Consider the following 20,933-nt stretch of genomic DNA (forward strand, 5'->3'; position numbering starts at 1 on the left):
CTACCAACACTTACAGCATGCACAGTAGGCCCTTAAATAAGCAGTGCAATCATTCAACAGAATAACAGTGTACACCTGTGTGAATTAACGAGTCGCACGTAGGTATATAAGCGCACACACCTCGGCGTACACACGTCATCACAAACATGGCTTCTCGTGAGCAAATCGCAGCAGAGATAGACCGCATTGCAGAGCAGCAGATGGCATTGCAGAAACAACGGCTAGAGTGTCAAAGGCGCTTGTTAGAATACGCCTCTGCGGAGGTTAATGCAGGACCTAGTACTCTGCAAATTTCTGCTTCTGAACCTCAACAATTGAGTGTGGATACCCTGCCACACACACATAGTGAGCAAACTGAGGGAGAATTGACTTTAGCCACACAAACACAGCAGACAGAAGCTGCTAGTGAGGAGGAAGATGGAGATGACCAACCTGAAGAAACCTCACAGGCTACCTCCAGACGGAAAAAAAGACAGCCTGCATTCACTAAGAGGGAGTTGCGTGTCTTGGTCACGCAGGCCATGTCCAAAATACATAGGGGCCCCAAAAACATGGGGGCTGCTTCCAAAGAACGCATCTGGAGAGACATCACAAAATCTGTGAATGAAGTTGGCTCTGTCGTCAGAACATCACAGGAAGTGAGACGACGGTAAGTGCATCTTGACAATCCTTTTTCTGTGCTAAGTTGCATAAAAAATGTAGTTACATGTCATGTTATGTCTAGCAAACACAAGCAGAACATGTGTGCTATATATTTACTTTGAACAATAAGAAGACTCAACTTTTTCCCTCTTTCACAATATTTATGTAGGTGGGCCGACTTCAAATCCCGCCTGAAGGCAAAGAGGGCTGCGGAGTGGAATGCCTCAAGGGCAACAGGGGGGGGACCACCTGTCGCTGTGGAGTTTACTGACTTGGAGGAGATGGCGATGGCCTGTGTGAGTTATGAGGAGGGCCAAGGGGTGTCTCATATGGACACGGACCTGCCTGAGATTCTGACGGGACATGACTTGGAAGGTAAGTTTACACATGTATTTGTCTGAAATTTGAACTGTATTAATAATCTTAAACTAATTTTGACTCCAACTTTTCCCCCACACATTCTTCTATTTGCTTGCCACAAAACACAGCACAGGGGGGTGAACAGTTTGAGTCACAGGCCGGTTATGTGGTTGAGGCTGAGGTGGAGGGACCTAGTGGGTCTGCCAGTGTGGGCCAACAAAACCCACCTATGCAGGTTCCTACTGGCCCCCCCACCCAACCCTCTGCTATCCCGGAGATCCTGCTTGAAATTGCTAGGTATGGTGAGAGCCTAAACACATTTCAAGACGGGGTCATCCGGGAGGTAAGCCAGATAACTGTCCGGCTCACTGAGATCCGAACCTGTGTTGAGCAAGGTGTTGCTCAACTCTGCCAAAGTCTGGCAGAGATCAGGCAGGCCCAAGAACAACTGGCCTCCTCAAACCAAAGCCTTGCAACTAACATCTTGCAAGGGCTCCAGGCCATCGCTGTCTCCCTTGCCCACAGTGGCAGAGAGCCAACCACATCGGCTCCCTCCCCTGCCCCTGCCCAGGAAGAACAGGACACTGGGCAGGCCCAACGAAGGTCACTCCGCAGACCAAGCAAAGAAGATCAGCCTCAGGCGGGGCGAAAAAGAAGAAAGTGATGTCTCTCCAGATGGGCAGCACCCATGTTTTTGTAGTTGCCTCTATGTTATTTTGGACTTGGCTTGTGTGGCCAGAATGGATCACTCCCTCTTAGTGAAATGACTTTTTTCTGTTTGGAGGAATTGTAGCCTGTGAGTTTCTTTTAAAAAACAACAGAGCCATCTTCCTCTCACTAGTGTGCTGTGTATTGTTGTGTTTGTGTGGTGGATACTAATTATTTCTCAGTTTGTGTCAAATTTTTGTGTGGCAGGGTGTGAAATATGTTGAATTTATGAATTTATAAGATACTTTTGTCAGAAGCAGAAATTTGCAGAGTACTGAGTTCTGCAATATAATTTTTGTCAGTGCCATCTGCTTGGTGCTTGGTCTATCTCTGCCTGTGAGACTCATGTGGAGCCATGTTTAAATGTTGGATAATATTATTACTGTAATAAAAATTTAAAAAAAAAAATGTGTGCAATTTCTTGAAGGTAATGCATTAGCAAAATCTTAGTTACCAAAAGATTAGGTCAACATATAGACACTTGGTGACCAATCTGCTAATTCTCCTTAAAATTAAACAAAAATGTTAAAAAAGGTATGTTTTGCACCACACTTTAATGTCCATATTAATAAAACAGACACGACAACTTGATAAAATATCTTTGGACAACATGACATCATTGAAAACATTGACAGATGTTAAAAACATATATTATTGTGACTTTTAAAAATAAAACATAGTGTATGCGGCATTATGTGGGTGTTGGTTAATTAATCAGAATGTTGCAGAATTATATAACTTTAAATAAAAATGTAACTTGTTTGTATTTAGTAGTCTAACACACATTAAAACATTTCGTCACAATGCTTACACACCAAGTTAAACACAAATAACAACCTTATTTCACAGTGTGTGAGATTAATATGTGAGTAGAATAAACATGTAATGTGTGTTCAGTCAATTGGTGGTTGGTAACTTTCATGTGCTCAGTAATTAACAAGTAATTGAACATCAGATGAATGTGCTCTCCAATTAACTGCTAATTACTGCATACACACTTGTACCAGTACTTCGCAAATGTAGAGTAACTGCAGACCTACTCTGCTGCTGCGTGAATGTTGCTACGGTTTCCTATGTTAGTTTTAACAGCGACAAAGTTTATTTGCGAAAAACACGCCCATTGCAAGTTGCATACTCCCACACAGTACGCCCACTTTCACGCCCATGTCGGAGCATTGCGAAGTCTCACCTCCGCCACGCCCACGCCACTCCTCGTTTTCATTTGGCAGTTACGGCTTTTTTTCCCCAAAGTAATTTTGCACAGTTGTCGTACGTATGTCTTCGCGCATGCGTAATCACGCATTTGCGCATGCGCAGATACTTACATTTCGGACATTTGCGATGCGATGACTCTTAGCGATCAACTCGGAATGAGGGCCATTGTGTGTGCATTAAATATGGGCAAATTCCAGCACGTCCCATGTTTTGCACATACCTTGAATTTGGTGGTGCAGAATTTTTTAAAAAACGACAGGGGCGTGCAAGAGATGCTGTCGGTGGCCAGAAGAATTGCGGGACACTTTCGGCGTACAGGCACCACGTACAGAAGACTGGAGCACCACCAAAAACTACTGAACCTGCCCTGCCATCATCTGAAGCAAGAAGTGGTAACGAGGTGGAATTCAACCCTCTATATGCTTCAGAGGTTGGAGGAGCAGCAAAAGGCCATTCAAGCCTATACAATTGAGCACGATATAGGAGGTGGAATGCACCTGTCTCAAGTGCAGTGGAGAATGATTTCAACGTTGTGCAAGGTTCTGATGCCCTTTGAACTTGCCACACGTGAAGTCAGTTCAGACACTGCCAGCCTGAGTCAGGTCATTCCCCTCATCAGGCTTTTGCAGAAGAAGCTGGAGGCATTGAAGAAGGAGCTAAAAGGGAGCGATTCCGCTAGGCATGTGGGACTTGTGGATGCAGCCCTTAATTCGCTTAACAAGGATTCACGGGTGGTCAATCTGTTGAAATCAGAGCACTACATTTTGGCCACCGTGCTCGATCCTAGATTTAAAGCCTACCTTGGATCTCTCTTTCCGGCAGACACAAGTCTGCTGGGGTTGAAAGACCTGCTGGTGACAAAATTGTCAAGTCAAGCGGAACGCGACCTGTCAACATCTCCTCCTTCACATTCTCCCGCAACTGGGGGTGCGAGGAAAAGGCTCAGAATTCCGAGCCCACCCGCTGGCGGTGATGCAGGGCAGTCTGGAGCGACTGCTGATGCTGACATCTGGTCCGGACTGAAGGACCTGACAACGATTACGGACATGTCGTCTACTGTCACTGCATATGATTCTCTCAACATTGATAGAATGGTGGAGGATTATATGAGTGACCGCATCCAAGTAGGCACGTCACACAGTCCGTACTTATACTGGCAGGAAAAAGAGGCAATTTGGAGGCCCTTGCACAAACTGGCTTTATTCTACCTAAGTTGCCCTCCCACAAGTGTGTACTCCGAAAGAGTGTTTAGTGCCGCCGCTCACCTTGTCAGCAATCGGCGTACGAGGTTACATCCAGAAAATGTGGAGAAGATGATGTTCATTAAAATGAATTATAATCAATTCCTCCGCGGAGACATTGACCAGCAGCAATTGCCTCCACAAAGTACACAGGGAGCTGAGATGGTGGATTCCAGTGGGGACGAATTGATAATCTGTGAGGAGGGGGATGTACACGGTGATATATCGGAGGGTGAAGATGAGGTGGACATCTTGCCTCTGTAGAGCCAGTTTGTGCAAGGAGAGATTAATTGCTTCTTTTTTGGGGGGGGTCCAAACCAACCCGTCATATCAGTCACAGTCGTGTGGCAGACCCTGTCACTGAAATGATGGGTTGGTTAAAGTGTGCATGTCCTGTTTTGTTTATACAACATAAGGGTGGGTGGGAGGGCCCAAGGACAATTCCATCTTGCACCTCTTTTTTCTTTTCTTTTTCTTTGCATCATGTGCTGATTGGGGAGGGTTTTTTGGAAGGGACATCCTGCGTGACACTGCAGTGCCACTCCTAGATGGGCCCGGTGTTTGTGTCGGCCACTAGGGTCGCTAATCTTACTCACACAGTCAGCTACCTCATTGCGCCTCTTTTTTTCTTTGCGTCATGTGCTGTTTGGGGAGGGTTTTTTGGAAGGGACATCCTGCGTGACACTGCAGTGCCACTCCTAGATGGGCCCGGTGTTTGTGTCGGCCACTAGGGTCGCTAATCTTACTCACACAGCTACCTCATTGCGCCTCTTTTTTTCTTTGCGTCATGTGCTGTTTGGGGAGGGTTTTTTGGAAGGGACATCCTGCGTGACACTGCAGTGCCACTGCTAGATGGGCCCGGTGTTTGTGTCGGCCACTAGGGTCGCTAATCTTACTCACACAGCTACCTCATTGCGCCTCTTTTTTTCTTTGCGTCATGTGCTGTTTGGGGAGGGTTTTTTGGAAGGGCCATCCTGCGTGACACTGCAGTGCCACTCCTAGATGGGCCCGGTGTTTGTGTCGGCCACTAGGGTCGCTAATCTTACTCACACAGCTACCTCATTGCGCCTCTTTTTTTCTTTGCGTCATGTGCTGTTTGGGGAGGGTTTTTTGGAAGGGACATCCTGCGTGACACTGCAGTGCCACTCCTAGATGGGCCCGGTGTTTGTGTCGGCCACTAGGGTCGCTTATCTTACTCACACAGCGACCTCGGTGCAAATTTTAGGACTAAAAATAATATTGTGAGGTGTGAGGTATTCAGAATAGACTGAAAATGAGTGTAAATTATGGTTTTTGAGGTTAATAATACTTTGGGATCAAAATGACCCCCAAATTCTATGATTTAAGCTGTTTTTTAGTGTTTTTTGAAAAAAACACCCGAATCCAAAACACACCCGAATCCGACAAAAAAAATTCGGTGAGGTTTTGCCAAAACGCGTTCGAACCCAAAACACGGCCGCGGAACCGAACCCAAAACCAAAACACAAAACCCGAAAAATTTCAGGCGCTCATCTCTAGTATCATCCAGTGTGTATGATTAAAATCGCTGAAGAAAAATCGGCCAACGATAATATCATTGGTCGGTAACATCGGCAAAATCGCCAAGGCTGCATTAGTAAAAATATTGGGGGTCATTCCGAGTTGTTCGCTCGCAAGCTGCTTTTAGCAGCTTTGCACACGCTAAGCCGCCGCCTCCTGGGAGTGAGTCTTAGCTTATCAAAATTGCGAACGAAAGATTCGCAATATTGCGAAAAGACTTCTCTGTGCAGTTTCTGAGTAGCTCGAGACTTACTCTTCCAGTGCGATCAGTTCAGTGCTTGTCGTTCCTGGTTTGACGTCACAAACACACCCAGCGTTCGCCCAGACACTCCTCCGTTTCTCCAGCCACTCCCGCGTTTTTCCCAGAAACGGTAGCGTTTTTTCACACACACCCATAAAACGGCCTGTTTCCGCCCAGAAACACCCACTTCCTGTCAATCACATTACGATCACCAGAACGAAGAAAAAACCTTGTAATGCCGTGAGTAAAATTCCTACCTGCATAGCAAATTTACTTGGCGCAGTCGCACTGCGGACATTGCGCATGCGCATTAGCGACTAATCGCTCCGTTGCGAAAAAAAAATAACGAACGAACAACTCGGAATGACCCCCATTGTGTAACAAAATTTGCTGCACAAAATAGAATACAAAAGATACTGACAGAGAAGAACTGGAGTACTCAGTAGAGTAATAGAACCTCTGTTGATAAAGTTTTTTGACTGAAAGATAGCTCATGGATTTGAAATGTGAGCTCTACAGATAAGATGCACAGGCCAGAGGAGGGACATAACATTTGTAGCTCTTAAGCACACACACCATGCTATGCTGGAAATCTTGTTCACCTCCTTCTGAAACATCACATAGTAAACAACCTCAGACATATGAAGCTAACCAAAATATATTCTAACAGCAACAGCACATTTCTTCTTGATAATTACTAGTGATGTGCACCGGGGACATTTTTCGGGTTTTGTGTTTTGGTTTCGGTTCCGCGGCCGTGTTTTGGATTCGGACGCGTTTTGCCAAAACCTCACCGAAATTTTTTTGTCGGATTCGGGTGTGTTTTGGATTCGGGTGTTTTTAAAAAAAAAACCCTAAAAAACAGCTTAAATCATAGAATTTGGGGGTCATTTTGATCCCATAGTATTATTAACCTCAATAACCATAATTTCCACTCATTTCCAGTCTATTCTGAACACCTCACACCTCACAATATTATTTTTAGTCCTAAAATTTGCACCGAGGTCGCTGGATGGCTAAGCTAAGCGACACAAGTGGCCGACACAAACACCTGGCCCATCTAGGAGTGGCACTGCAGTGTCAGACAGGATGGCACTTCAAAAAAATTGTCCCCAAACAGCACATGATGCAAAGAAAAAAAGAGGCGCACCAAGGTCGCTGTGTGACTAAGCTAAGCGACACAAGTGGCCGACACAAACACCTGGCCCATCAAGGAGTGGCACTGCAGTGTCAGACAGGATGGCACTTCAAAAAAATTGTCCCCAAACAGCACATGATGCAAAGAAAAAAAGAGGCGCACCAAGGTCGCTGTGTGACTAAGCTAAGCGACACAAGTGGCCGACACAAACACCTGGCCCATCTAGGAGTGGCACTGCAGTGTCAGACAGGATGGCACTTCAAAAAAATTGTCCCCAAACAGCACATGATGCAAAGAAAAAAAGAGGCGCACCACAGGTATAGAATTTAGATGGATAGTATACTTAATGACGACACAGAGGTAGGTACAGCAGTGGCCTTCCGTACCGTACTGCTATATATAGTATACTGGTGGTCACTGTGTCAGCAAACTGCAAAACTAAAATGCACCACAGGTATAGAACGTAGATGGATAGTATACTTAATGACGACACAGAGGTAGGTACAGCAGTGGCCTTCCGTACCGTACTGCTATATATAGTATACTGGTGGTCACTGTGTCAGCAAACTGCAAAACTAAAATGCACCACAGGTATAGAATGTAGATGGATAGTATACTTAATGACGACACAGAGGTAGGTACAGCAGTGGCCTTCCGTACCGTACTGCTATATATAGTATACTGGTGGTCACTGTGTCAGCAAACTGCAAAACTAAAATGCACCACAGGTTTAGAATGTAGATGGATAGTATACTTAATGACGACACAGAGGTAGGTACAGCAGTGGCCTTCCGTACCGTACTGCTATATATAGTATACTGGTGGTCACTGTGTCAGCAAACTGCAAAACTAAAATGCACCACAGGTATAGAATGTAGATGGATAGTATACTTAATGACGACACAGAGGTAGGTACAGCAGTGGCCTTCCGTACCGTACTGCTATATATAGTATACTGGTGGTCACTGTGTCAGCAAACTGCACAACTGAAATGCACCACAGGTATAGAATCTAGATGGATAGTATACTTAATAACGACACAGAGGTAGGTACAGCAGTGGCCTACTGTACCGTAATGCTTTATATTATATACTGGTGGTCACTGGTCAGCAAAACTCTGCACTGTACTCCTATATAATATTATACTGGTGGTCCCCAGTCCCCACAATAAAGCAGCACACTGAGCACAGATATGGAGTGTTTTTCAGGCAGACAACGTATACTGGTGGTCACTGTCAGCAAAACTCTGCACTGTACTCCTGCTATATAATACAGTTGCTCCCCAGTCCCCACAATTAAGCAGTGTGAGCACAGATATATGCAGCACACTGAGCACAGATATGGAGTGTTTTTTTCAGGCAGAGAAAAGATAACTGGTGGTCACTGATCAGCAAAACTCTGCGCTGTACTCCTCCTATATTATACAGCTGCTCCCCAGCCCTCCCCACAATTAAGCAATAATGCACAATCAAGTTCAACAATAACGGAGAGGACACCAGCCACGTCCTCTCCCTAACATTTCCAATGCACGAGTGAAAATGGCGGCGACGCGCGGCTGCTTATATAGAATCCGAATCTCGCGAGAATCCGACAGCGGGATGATGACGTTCGGGCGCGCTCGGGTTAACCGAGCCATACGGGAGAATCCCAGTATGCCTCGGACCCGTGTAAAAAGGATGAAGTTCGGGGGGGTTCGGTTCCCGAGAAACCGAACCCGCTCATCACTAATAATTTCTTGGCTTAGTGGTTAAGAGTCTGTAATAAGAAAAAACAATGACACACCACAATCAATTCTTTGTGAAGTCACTTTATTCCCATTGTGCCAGGCAACAATTATTTCAGAGAGTGCAGAAAATTGTGTTCTGTATGGATCAATTTTATTTATTGGTATTACAGTGTATTAGACCTTTACAAAGTCTATTTAATGTCTATGCCTTCCTTATTTTGTCATATGTGCTTAAACAGTATATAATAAAACAGGAATAATATGTAAGTAGTAAATAAGACCCACATACACTATATGCATCAGTAATGTTATTGGATCCTGAGAAGTCAATAGTCTGCATTTTCTTGCATACTGACTCAGTACACAAAATGGCTGCCACCACTGTGTCCAGGATAGTGATAGGTAAGTTCTAACAAAGTGATGGGCAATAGGCGTCACTTACTGATCCCAGCTCCTTTCTGCTTTGCGGTCATATTATTTTTTGTTTTCACTTGTAACACGTTTATACTAGTTAAAAGCCCATCAAAACGAAGGACGCCAGGGCCGGATTATATTAGGACATACCCTCCAACTGTACCTTTTTAATAGGTACAGTACCTTTTTTTCATGGTCTGTACCGATTTTTGCCTCTCCAAACTTCCATTGAAAGTATAGGAAAAGGGACGTGACCACGCCCCCCTTTACACGCGACCACGCCCCTTTTTCGGATTTGTACCGATTTTTCTGTGTAAAATGTTGGAGGGTATGTTAGGAGGGCGGTCGCTACTCATGCAGGAGGTGCTGGGTTTTTGGAAGTCCTGCTGCTGGGAGCTGGGGCTCTGTCATGCTAAGTGTGTGTCAGTGTGTGTGAGTGTGTGTGTAGCGTTAACCTTTTATAAATATAGATGCTGTATATCTGTAATGAGCAGGCTTTAATGATGCTGCACTACAGTATATCCACTAGTACTGGCACGTGTAAGCTCACCAGTCCCACACAGCTCCTGGCCAGTCTGTGGGGTAGAGGACACCAGTAGTCACCCGCAGCTGGGAGGGGCGAGCAAAGGACCCCCCGCTCTCTTGGCGCACAGTATATATCAAGCTTTTGAGCCAGTTATCTGCCTCCTCACCCGCATCATCTGCAGAACCAGAACTGACCCCTCCTCCATCCGGTCACTGCACTGCTCACCAGACACAGGGTCTCACCTCTTCCTGGCAGACTGATTCACCTTCTTCCCCCTGGGTCCCCGATGCCTCTGCTCTGAGCGCTGCAGGACCATCTGGTGGTTCCTGTATCCATTTCCTGGTTACTGCTGTTACTTGTTGCCAAGTCCCGGGATGGCAAGTAAAATAAGAATTTACTTACCGATAATTCTATTTCTCGTAGTTCGTAGTGGATGTTGGGAACTCCGTAAGGACCATGGGGAATAGCGGCTCCGCAGGAGACTGGGCACAAAAGTAAAAGCTTTAGGACTACCTGGTGTGCACTGGCTCCTCCCCCTATGACCCTCCTCCAAGCCTCAGTTAGGATACTGTGCCCGGACGAGCGTACACAATAAGGAAGGATATTGAATCCCGGGTAAGACTCATACCAGCCACACCAATCACACCGTACAACCTGTGATCTGAACCCAGTTAACAGCATGATAACAGAGGAGCCTCTGAAAAGATGGCTCACAACAATAATAACCCGATTTTTGTAACAATAACTATGTACAAGTATTGCAGACAATCCGCACTTGGGATGGGCGCCCAGCATCCACTACGGACTACGAGAAATAGAATTATCGGTAAGTAAATTCTTATTTTCTCTGACGTCCTAGTGGATGCTGGGAACTCCGTAAGGACCATGGGGATTATACCAAAGCTCCCAAACGGGCGGGAGAGTGCGGATGACTCTGCAGCACCGAATGAGAGAACGCCAGGTCCTTCTCAGCCAGGGTATCAAATTTGTAGAATTTAGCAAACGTGTTTGCCCCTGACCAAGTAGCTGCTCGGCAAAGTTGTAAAGCCGAGACCCCTCGGGCAGCCGCCCAAGATGAGCCCACTTTCCTTGTGGAATGGGCTTTTACAGATTTTGGCTGTGGCAGGCCTGCCACAGAATGTGCAAGCTGAATTGTACTACAAATCCAACGAGCAATAGTCTGCTTAGAAGCAGGAGCACCCAGCTTGTTGGGTGCATACAGGATAAACAGCGAGTCAGATTTTCTGACTCCAGCCGTCCTGGAAACATATATTTTCAGGGCCCTGACTACGTCCAGCAACTTGGAGTCCTCCAAGTCCCTAGTAGCCGCAGGCACCACAATAGGCTGGTTCAAGTGAAATGCTGAAACCACCTTAGGGAGAAATTGAGGACGAGTCCTCAATTCTGCCCTGTCCGTATGAAAAATTAGGTAAGGGCTTTTATAGGATAAAGCCGCCAATTCTGAGACACGCCTGGCTGAAGCCAGGGCTAACAGCATTACCACCTTCCATGTGAGATATTTTAAGTCCACAGTGGAAAGTGGTTCAAACCAATGTGATTTTAGGAATCCCAAAACTACATTGAGATCCCAAGGTGCCACTGGAGGCACAAAAGGAGGTTGTATATGCAGTACCCCCTTGACAAACGTCTGTACTTCAGGAACTGAAGCCAGTTCTTTTTGGAAGAAAATCGACAGGGCCGAAATCTGAACCTTAATGGACCCTAATTTTAGGCCCATAGACAGTCCTGTTTGCAGGAAATGCAGGAAACGACCCAGTTGAAATTCCTCTGTAGGGGCCTTCCTGGCCTCGCACCACGCAACATATTTACGCCAAATACGGTGATAATGTTGTACGGTTACATCCTTCCTGGCTTTGATCAGGGTAGGGATGACTTCATCCGGAATGCCTTTTTCCTTCAGGATTCGGCGTTCAACCGCCATGCCGTCAAACGCAGCCGCGGTAAGTCTTGGAAGAGACAGGGTCCCTGCTGGAGCAGGTCCTTTCTTAGAGGTAGAGGCCACGGCTCCTCTGTGAGCATCTCTTGAAGTTCCGGGTACCAAGTCCTTCTTGGCCAATCCGGAGCCACGAGTATAGTCCTTACTCCTCTCCTTCTTATGATCCTCAGTACCTTGGGTATGAGAGGCAGAGGAGGGAACACATACACTGACTGGTACACCCATGGTGTTACCAGTGCGTCCACAGCTATTGCCTGAGGGTCCCTCGACCTGGCGCAATACCTGTCTAGTTTTTTGTTGAGGCGGGACGCCATCATGTCCACCTTTGGTTTTTCCCAACGGTTCACAATCATGTGGAAGACTTCTGGGTGAAGTCCCCACTCCCCCGGGTGGAGGTCGTGTCTGCTGAGGAAGTCTACTTCCCAGTTGTCCACTCCCGGAATGAACACTGCTGACAGTGCTATCACATGATTTTCTGCCCAGCGAAGAATCCTTGCAACTTCTGTCATTGCCCTCCTGCTTCTTGTGCCGCCCTGTCTGTTTACATGGGCGACTGCCGTGATGTTGTCCGACTGGATCAGCACCGGCTGACCTTGAAGCAGAGGTCTTGCTAGGCTCAGAGCATTGTAGATGGCTCTTAGCTCCAGGATATTTATGTGAAGTGATGTCTCCAGCCTTGACCACAAGCCCTGGAAATTTCTTCCCTGTGTGACTGCTCCCCAGCCTCTCAGGCTGGCATCCGTGGTCACCAGGACCCAGTCCTGAATGCCGAATCTGCGGCCCTCTAGAAGATGAGCACTCTGCAACCACCACAGGAGAGACACTCTTGTCCTTGGAGACAAGATTATCCGCTGATGCATCTGAAGATGCGACCCGGACCATTTGTCTAGCAGATCCCACTGGAAGGTTCTTGCATGGAATCTGCTGAATGGGATTGCTTCGTAAGAAGCCACCATTTTTCCCAGAACCCTTGTGCATTGATGCACTGAGACTTGGCCTGGTTTTAGGAGCTTTCTGACTAGTTCGGATAACTCCCTGGCTTTCTCCTCTGGGAGAAACACCTATTTCTGGACTGTGTCCAGGATCATCCCTAGGAATAGAAGTCGTGTCGTCGGGATCAGCTGCGATTTTGGAATATTGAGAATCCAACCGTGCTGGCGCAGCACTATCTGAGATAGTGCTACCCCGACTTCCAACTGTTCCCTGGATCTTGCCCTTATCAGGAGATCGTCCAAGTAAGGGATAACTAAAACTCCCTTCCTTCGAAGGAGTATCATCATTTCGGCCATTACCTTGGTAAAGACCTGGGGTGCCGTGGACAATCCAAACGGCAGCGTCTGAAACTGATAGTGACAGTTCTGTACCACAAACCTGAGGTACCCTTGGTGAGAAGGGTAAATTGGGACGTGTAGGTAAGCATCTTTGATGTCCAGAGACACCATATAGTCCCCTTCTTCCAGGTTTGCAATCACTGCTCTGAGTGACTCCATCTTGAATTTGAACCTTTGTATGTAAGTGTTCAAGGATTTCAGGTTTAAAATTGGTCTCACCGAGCCGTCCGGCTTCAGTACCACAAATAGTGTGGAATAGTACCCCTTTCCTTGTTGTAGGAGGGGTACCTTGATTATCACCTACTGGGAATACAGCTTGTGAATGGCTTCCAATACTGCCTCCCTGTCTGAGGGAGACGTCGGTAAAGCAGACTTTAGAAAACGGCGAGGGGGAGACGTCTCGAATTCCAATTTGTACCCCTGAGATACCACCTGAAGGATCCAGGGGTCCACTTGTGAGTGGGCCCACTGCGCACTGAACTTCTTGAGACGGGCCCCCACCGTGCCTGAGTCCGCTTGTAAAGCCCCAGCGTCATGCTGAGGACTTTGCGGAGGCGGGAGAGGGCTTTTGTTCCTGGGAACTGGCTGTTTGTTGCAGCCTTTTTCCTCTCCCTCTGCCACGGGGCAGAAATGAGGCGCCTTTTGCCCGCTTGCCCTTATGGGGCCGAAAGGACTGTGCCTGATAGTATGGAGTCTTCTTAGGTTGAGAAGCTACCTGGGGTAAAAATGTGGATTTTCCAGCAGTTGCCGTGGCTACCAGGTCTGATAGACCTACCCCAAATAACTCCTCCCCCTTATAAGGCAATACTTCCATGTGCCTTTTAGAATCCGCATCACCTGACCACTGCCGCGTCCATAAACCTCTTCTTGCAGAAATGGACAGCGCGCTAACTCTTGATGCCAGTCGGCAAATATCCCTCTGTGCATCACGCATATATAGAAATGCATCCTTCAAATGCTCTATAGTCAATAATATACTGTCCCTATCAAGGGTATCAATATTTTCAGTCAGGGAATCCGATCACGCCAGGCCCGCACTGCAAATCCAGGCTGAGGCTATTGCTGGTCGCAGTATAACACCCGTGTGAGAGTATATACATTTTAGGATATTCTCCAGCTTTCTATCGGCAGGTTCCTTTAGGGCGGCCGTATCAGGAGAGGGTAATGCTACCTGTTTAGACAATCGTGTGAGCGCTTTATCCACCCTAGGGGGTGTTTCCCAACGTGCCCTATCCTCTGGCGGGAAAGGGTACGATGCCAATAACCTTTTAGGAATTATCAGTTTTTTATCGGGGGAAACCCACGTTTTTCTCACCAAACATAATACCCTTCTTAGTGGTACTTGTATTATCAGATATATGCAATACATTTTTCATTGCTTCAATCATGTAACGTGTGGCCCTAGTGGAAGTCACGTTTGTCTCCTCATCATCGACACTGGAGTCAGTATCCGTGTCTGTGTCTGCCATTTGAGGTAACGGGCGTTTGAGACCCCTGGACAGGCACAAGCTGATTAGCCGGCTGTCTCATGTCGTCAACTGTCTGTCGTAAGGAGCTGACACTGTCACGCAGTTCCTTCCACAAGCTCATCCACTCAGGTGTCGACTCCCTAGGGGGTGACAACTGTATAATAGGCAATTGCTCCGCTTCCATCTCATTTTCCTCCTCAAACATGTCGACACAATCGTACCGACACACCGCACACACACAGGGAATGCTCTGATAGAGGACAGGACCCCACTAGCCCTTTGGGGAGACAGAGGGAGAGTATGCCAGCACACACCAAAGCGCTATATATATACAGGAATACCACTATCAAGTGTGCTTTTCCTTTATAGCTGCTGTTAATATAAAACTGCGCCAAATTAGTGCCCCCCCTCTCTTTTTTACCCTTTTCTATAGTGCAGGACTGCAGGGGAGAGTCAGGGAGACGTCCTTCCAGCGGAGCTGTGATGGAAAATGGCGCCCGTGTGCTGAGGAGATAGGCTCCGCCCCCTTCTCGGCGGCCTTTTCTCCCGCTTTTTTGGTAATTCTGGCAGGGGTTAAAATACACCCATATAGCCCTGGGGGTTATATGTGGTGTATTTATGCCAGCCAAGGTGTTTTACATTGCTGCTCAGGGCGCCCCCCCCCCTAGCGCCCTTCACCCTCAGTGACCGGAGTGTGAAGTGTGCCTGAGTAACAATGGCGCACAGCTGCAGTGCTGTGCGCTACCTTGTTGAAGACTGATGTCTTCTGCCGCCGATTTTTCCGGACCTTTTCTTGCTTCTGGCTCTGTAAGGGGGCCGGCGGCGCGGCTCCGGGACCGAGCTCCGAGGCTGGGCCTGTGTTCGGTCCCTCTGGAGCTAATGGTGTCCAGTAGCCTAAGAAGCCCAATCCACTCTGCACGCAGGTGAGTTCGCTTCTTCTCCCCTTAGTCCCTCGATGCAGTGAGCCTGTTGCCAGCAGGTCTCACTGAAAATAAAAAACCTAAAACTAAACTTTTCACTAAGAAGCTCAGGAGAGCCCCTAGTGTGCACCCTTCTCGGCCGGGCACAAAAATCTAACTGAGGCTTGGAGGAGGGTCATAGGGGGAGGAGCCAGTGCACACCAGGTAGTCCTAAAGCTTTTACTTTTGTGCCCAGTCTCCTGCGGAGCCGCTATTCCCCATGGTCCTTACGGAGTTCCCAGCATCCACTAGGACGTCAGAGAAACTGGGGTTGCAGCATAGTATATGGAGGAGGGGGTGCAGAGTATGCAGTATATGGTGGGAGCAGTATATGGAGGAGGGGGTGCCCTGTATATAGGGGGCACTACATGGAGGTGTATGGGGGTGCAGTGAGTATATAGGGGCAGTATATGGTGGGGGTTCAGAATATGGAAGAGGATATGGGTGCAGTATATATAGGGGCAGTATATGATGGGGGTGCAGTGTACATAGGGAGTGTGTATGTGTGTGCGTGTCTGTGTCACACAGAGGTGACTATATTGAAAAAAATCAGCATCTCTCTCTCCACTGTCCCTATCTGCCCCTACCAATCCTATGCTCACTTTCTCTGCCCAGCCCCCTCTCTTCATATGCAGCAAGTGTGAAACAGTCAGATCAGTATTATTATTATTATTATCAGCAGTAGGTGAGGAGGTTGTAACATCTCCTTGCAGTTTCACTTTTGTTTGAGCACACAAAGGAATCATTTGGTCTGTGTGGCGGCCTCTAGTGGCCCCCAGCACACATAACAGATGTGAGGAGCAGACCTGGCTTTTATATTATAGGATTCCCACTGACATGTCTTCAAGGATAGGTGTCTCTTTCATTAAATGTATTCACTTCATTATTATGGAGATTAAGGTGTAGATTTACTAAAGCTTCTAAAGCAGACAAGTGGTGGTATTAGCCATAGCAACCAATCAGATTCTAGCTATCATTTCTCTATTTTATTTTATAAAATGATAGGTTGCTACACCACCACTTGTCAGTTTTAGAGGCGTTAATACGACTACCTCTAAGAGTTATGTGCTTAACATAGCTCTGGAAGTGGATCAGGTTGTCTATAACTGCTCTAACATAAAAGCATGTCTTTTTGGCTGTTGAAAAATGAAATAACTCTCAAAACAACATTGTATTATTACTTCTCAGCAGCAGTCAGAGATTAAGCTATAATCTCTGAAGCATCCCAATCTACAGGAAACATTACCATAAAATTACTTTTGCAATTTTTATTTATTTAATAATGTAAAAATGCGGCCTGAGGATATGGTCACGTAGTAACACCCCTATTTCCGAATTACCCCAATGTGTATGGTACAGTAAGTGTAGGATTATTACCATAAAATTAAAATGTGCATATTAAATAAAACAGTTGAATTTTGTTACTGCAACATTTTCTTTTATCTTTTCATTTTAAAAGTTTGGTTTTATTAGTAAAGCAACTTTTAAGCAGAAAATATATTACGAGTTATGACAAAACAAATCGAGCTTGCAATCTTTAAAATAATAATAATAATTCTTTCAAAGTTCTAGTAAAATCTTGAATATGTTTAAACCCCGGATCCCGGCCGCCGGGATTCCATCCCCAACCCGTTTAAACACAGTTCATAATGTGATCATTCTGTCCAGTATACAGTATAGAAAAATATTTATGTATAAAGTGCCTAGCAGTAGCTAACAAAGTAATTACTTTTTTGTACACTGAGAAACTGGCATGGTTCCATATATACAAACCCAATATTTCAAAATCGCAGTTTATTTGCTCCTTATGTCACCTCATCAGAGCATCTAGAGATCTAGCGTGCCTTTTATGCCAAATCTCTATTCCTGCCGTTACCAATAATGCAGTTGGTGAACCCTTACGTTTGGTCATGTGCAGCCGTAACAGTACTACTGCCCTTTCAGTTTATAAAGTGTAAATTCAGGGATTGACCAGAACTGTCTTGTAGCCCTTGAGGACCCGGAACTTGTTGCAGCTTAGGTTCACTAGAAGCTGTTTGAGTCCTGTTTTATAGGGAACCAGATCTAGCTCCAAGATTGATTTTTCTTTCTTACTCATGGTGCCCACACTGAAAGGAAAAAAGGGACAGGCAATTGTTATAATTCAGTGGTTATCATGTGACAATAAATAGAGGGAATACACACCTGTTACTGGCGGCCGGGATTCCGTCTGTCATTATCCTGACAGAGGGATCCCGGCCACCAGTATGCCAGCAGTGGGGCGAGTGCTAGTATCTATTCTCCCTCTATGGGTGTCGTGGAAACCCACAGAGGGAGAAAAGCCTGTGGCGTCGGGATTCCAGCGGCAGCATTTCACCACCTGTCGGGATTCCGGCATTGGCATTGTGACTGCCAGGATCCTGACAGGCAGTCTCGTGATTGCCTCCCAAATAGAGAATGTATGTTCAGTGTTGGACTAGGGCATGAAGGGCCCAACAGGGGAATGCAGGTGTAGGGCCCCATGCTTAAGGGATGTGGCCAGTTACCACGAGGAGACCAGCCACACAGAGGCTTAGACAGCCATTACAGACCATCATGTATTTGACACTCTAATAGAGTATCAATGTTTAATTTGACTACATTATCTGGATCCTGACATTAGAGGAAGGGATGGGTCCCTCAGGCAGCGGGGCCCACTGGCGATTTCCTCTGTACCCCTGTGGTCCAGTCCGACCCTGTGTATATTTATTAGATTTTAAGCTTGTGAGCAGGGCCTTCCCCCCTCTATGACTGTTTGCTTTTACCCAGTTTTGATTTATCATTGTTTCCAATTGTAAAGCGCAACGGAATTTGTTGCGCTATATAAGAAACTGTTAATAAATAATAAATAAATAAGTGGCGTGTTTTGAAATTAATATTATTTTAGCATTTTAAATGTTGTTACCAACCTGGAAACAATTGGTGGCTTTAAGAATCCACCTCTTAGAAATTATACCGGAGGTTTACTAGTCTGAAGGATTCTATTGGGGCCTCTAGTCAGTGTATTAACAGAGTTAGTCCTAGTTCAATAAAAACAATTATATTTTATTTTCAAGATCAGCAATTTGGTACAGGCATATTCATCACACCTCATTAAACAACCCAGATCATATTAGTTCAAGAACAACCATATTTGACATTTTGGTGGAAGCAGTTGGATTTAGGGTGTTATTCAGGTTTGTCAGCAAAGCAAAAAAGTTAGCAATTGGCCAAAACCATGTTGCACTGTAGGTGGTTCAGATGTAACATGTGCAGAGAGATTTAGATTTGGGTGGGTTATATGGTTTCTGTGCATGGTAAATCCTGGCTGCTTTATTTCTACACTGCACTTTAGATTTCAGCTTGAACCCCCCCCCCCCCCCCCAATCTAACTCTATCTGCACATGTTACATCTGCCCCACCTACAGTGCTACATGCAGGGGCGCAGCCAGTACTTTGTGGGCCCCCTAGCAACATTTTGAAGTGGCCCCTGTCCCAATACTTCTAGAGAGACACTTCTCTGCAGCAGTTGTTAATTTTATGCTCTATAATAATGCACTAGTTCATTTTCTGAACCATAGCAGAGCCTTATTTAATGTCATGCCCCATAGTAGTGCCCTAGTTTCTTTTATGAATCACAGTAATTCTCAAGTTCACACTATGTCACATTTTAGAGCTGCCAGTACACATTATGCAGCACAGTACCCCCAATTCACATTATGATATAGTGCTCCCCATTCATATCGTGCTTTATTACAGTGCCCCGGTTCATATTATATATTGCAGGTTCCAAGGAAAAAGTTTTAAAAGACCTCTACGTACCACCCAATGGCGAAAAATGTATATAACACATGCAACTTTGACAGGGAAGGTGGGCCCCTCTCAGCTCTGGGCCCCATAGCAGCTGCACTGCCTGCACCTATGGCAGCTACACCCTTGGCTACATGGTTTTGTCCAATTGCTAACTTTTATGTTTTGCTGAATAAGGCCCTTAGTGCTGCGCAAGATACGACAGAAGCAGGAAGATCTGTCCATTGACAAACTTATGCGATGCTAAATGGAAATTCAATAAAAATAGAAGGATAGAACAAATAATGAATAGCATTATTACTGCTGCTACAGAATGAAGCATGCAGATCACATTATATTTAGTTAGTACACATCAGATCAAATGCTAATTTTTAAGAGAAGGGGTTCTCAAATCTAGTCTTTAAGTACCACCAACACGTCATGTTTTGTGTATTTCTTTACTCATGCACAGGTGAGTTACTCTATGTTGCTGCATCAGTAATTATCCCACCTGCTTTTACAGACAGAAATCCTGAAAACATGACCAGTTGGGGAAAGTTGAGGGTTGAGGTTCAGAAACCACTGGTTTAAAGCAAAGCTAGTTCAGTTTTGAAGACCTAGAGCAAATGTTCTCAAACTCGGTCTTCAGGACCCCACACAGTGCATGTTTTGCAGGTCTCCTCACTGAATTACAAGTGAAATAATTAGTTCCACCTGTGGTCTTTTAAAAATGTGTCAGTGAGTAATTAATTCACCTGTTCACCTGCTGGGTTACCTGCAAAACATGCACTGTGTGGGGTCCTGAGGACCGAGTTTGAGAACCTATGACCTAGACAGAGCATAGGACCTATGCTCTAGGTCACAGGTTCTCAAACTCGGTCCTCAGGACCCCACACAGTGCGCATGTTTTGCAGGTCTCCTCACAGAATCACAAGTGAAATCATTTGCTCCACCTGTGGACTTTTTAAAATGTGTCAGTGAATTATGAATACACCTGTGCACTTGCTGGGTTACCTGCAAAACATGCACTGTGTGGGGTCCTGAGGACCAAGTTTGAGAACCACTGCTCTAGGTCATAGGTTCTCAAACTCAGTCCTCAGGACTCCACACAGTGCATGTTTTGCAGGTAACCCAGCAGGTGCACAGGTGTATTAATTATTCACTGACACATTTTTAAAGGTCCACAGGTGGAGCTACTTATTTCACTTGCAATTCTGTGAGGAGACCTGCAAAAACATGCACCGTGTGGAGTCCTGAGGACCGAGTTTGAGAACCTGTGACCTAAAGAAACAAAGCCCAACCACTTAACTGGCTAAAAAAAATGTCCAAAAAACATTAGTTTTTTTATTGTTTTAGGATTGAATTAGGTTAGGAACATTTAGTTAAAAAAAACATATCCAACACATATTTTATTTAAAAAAAGTTTTTTTCCAAAAACATTGATACATTCATCGATGGTTGATGATCAGACCCTTCACTACTTTATATTTACATGGCATTGCTCCTATCTGCAACCATCAGCAGGCTCGGCGACAGGGGGGGTCAGAGGGGACACCCGTACCGGGCCCCGATGTTGTGAGGGGCCCCAAGATTCTGAGGGACAGTCAGCATGGATGCAGCAGTGCGGCGCAGCTAGAAATGGATTTATTCTAGTTGGTTTGCGCCGCCCGCCCGCCTGGCA

At 45.9% G+C, this 20,933-nt stretch overlaps 1 protein-coding gene across 1 annotated transcript in view; it reads right to left on the reverse strand.

Annotated features, from left to right (window-relative positions):
• Positions 1-16,949: 16,949 nt before the first annotated feature.
• Positions 16,950-20,933, reverse strand: part of LOC135057304 (protein-glutamine gamma-glutamyltransferase 5-like) — a 124,346-nt gene continuing 120,362 nt past the window's right edge. Inside the window, exon 13 of the mRNA XM_063963194.1 lies at positions 16,950-17,574. Coding sequence (XP_063819264.1) covers positions 17,427-17,574 — 148 coding nt within the window. The 3' untranslated portion in view covers positions 16,950-17,426. The remainder of the gene's footprint in view (positions 17,575-20,933) is intronic.

This window comes from Pseudophryne corroboree, chromosome 3, assembly GCF_028390025.1.
Source record: "Pseudophryne corroboree isolate aPseCor3 chromosome 3, aPseCor3.hap2, whole genome shotgun sequence".
In the NCBI taxonomy this organism is placed as follows: domain Eukaryota; kingdom Metazoa; phylum Chordata; class Amphibia; order Anura; family Myobatrachidae; genus Pseudophryne; species Pseudophryne corroboree.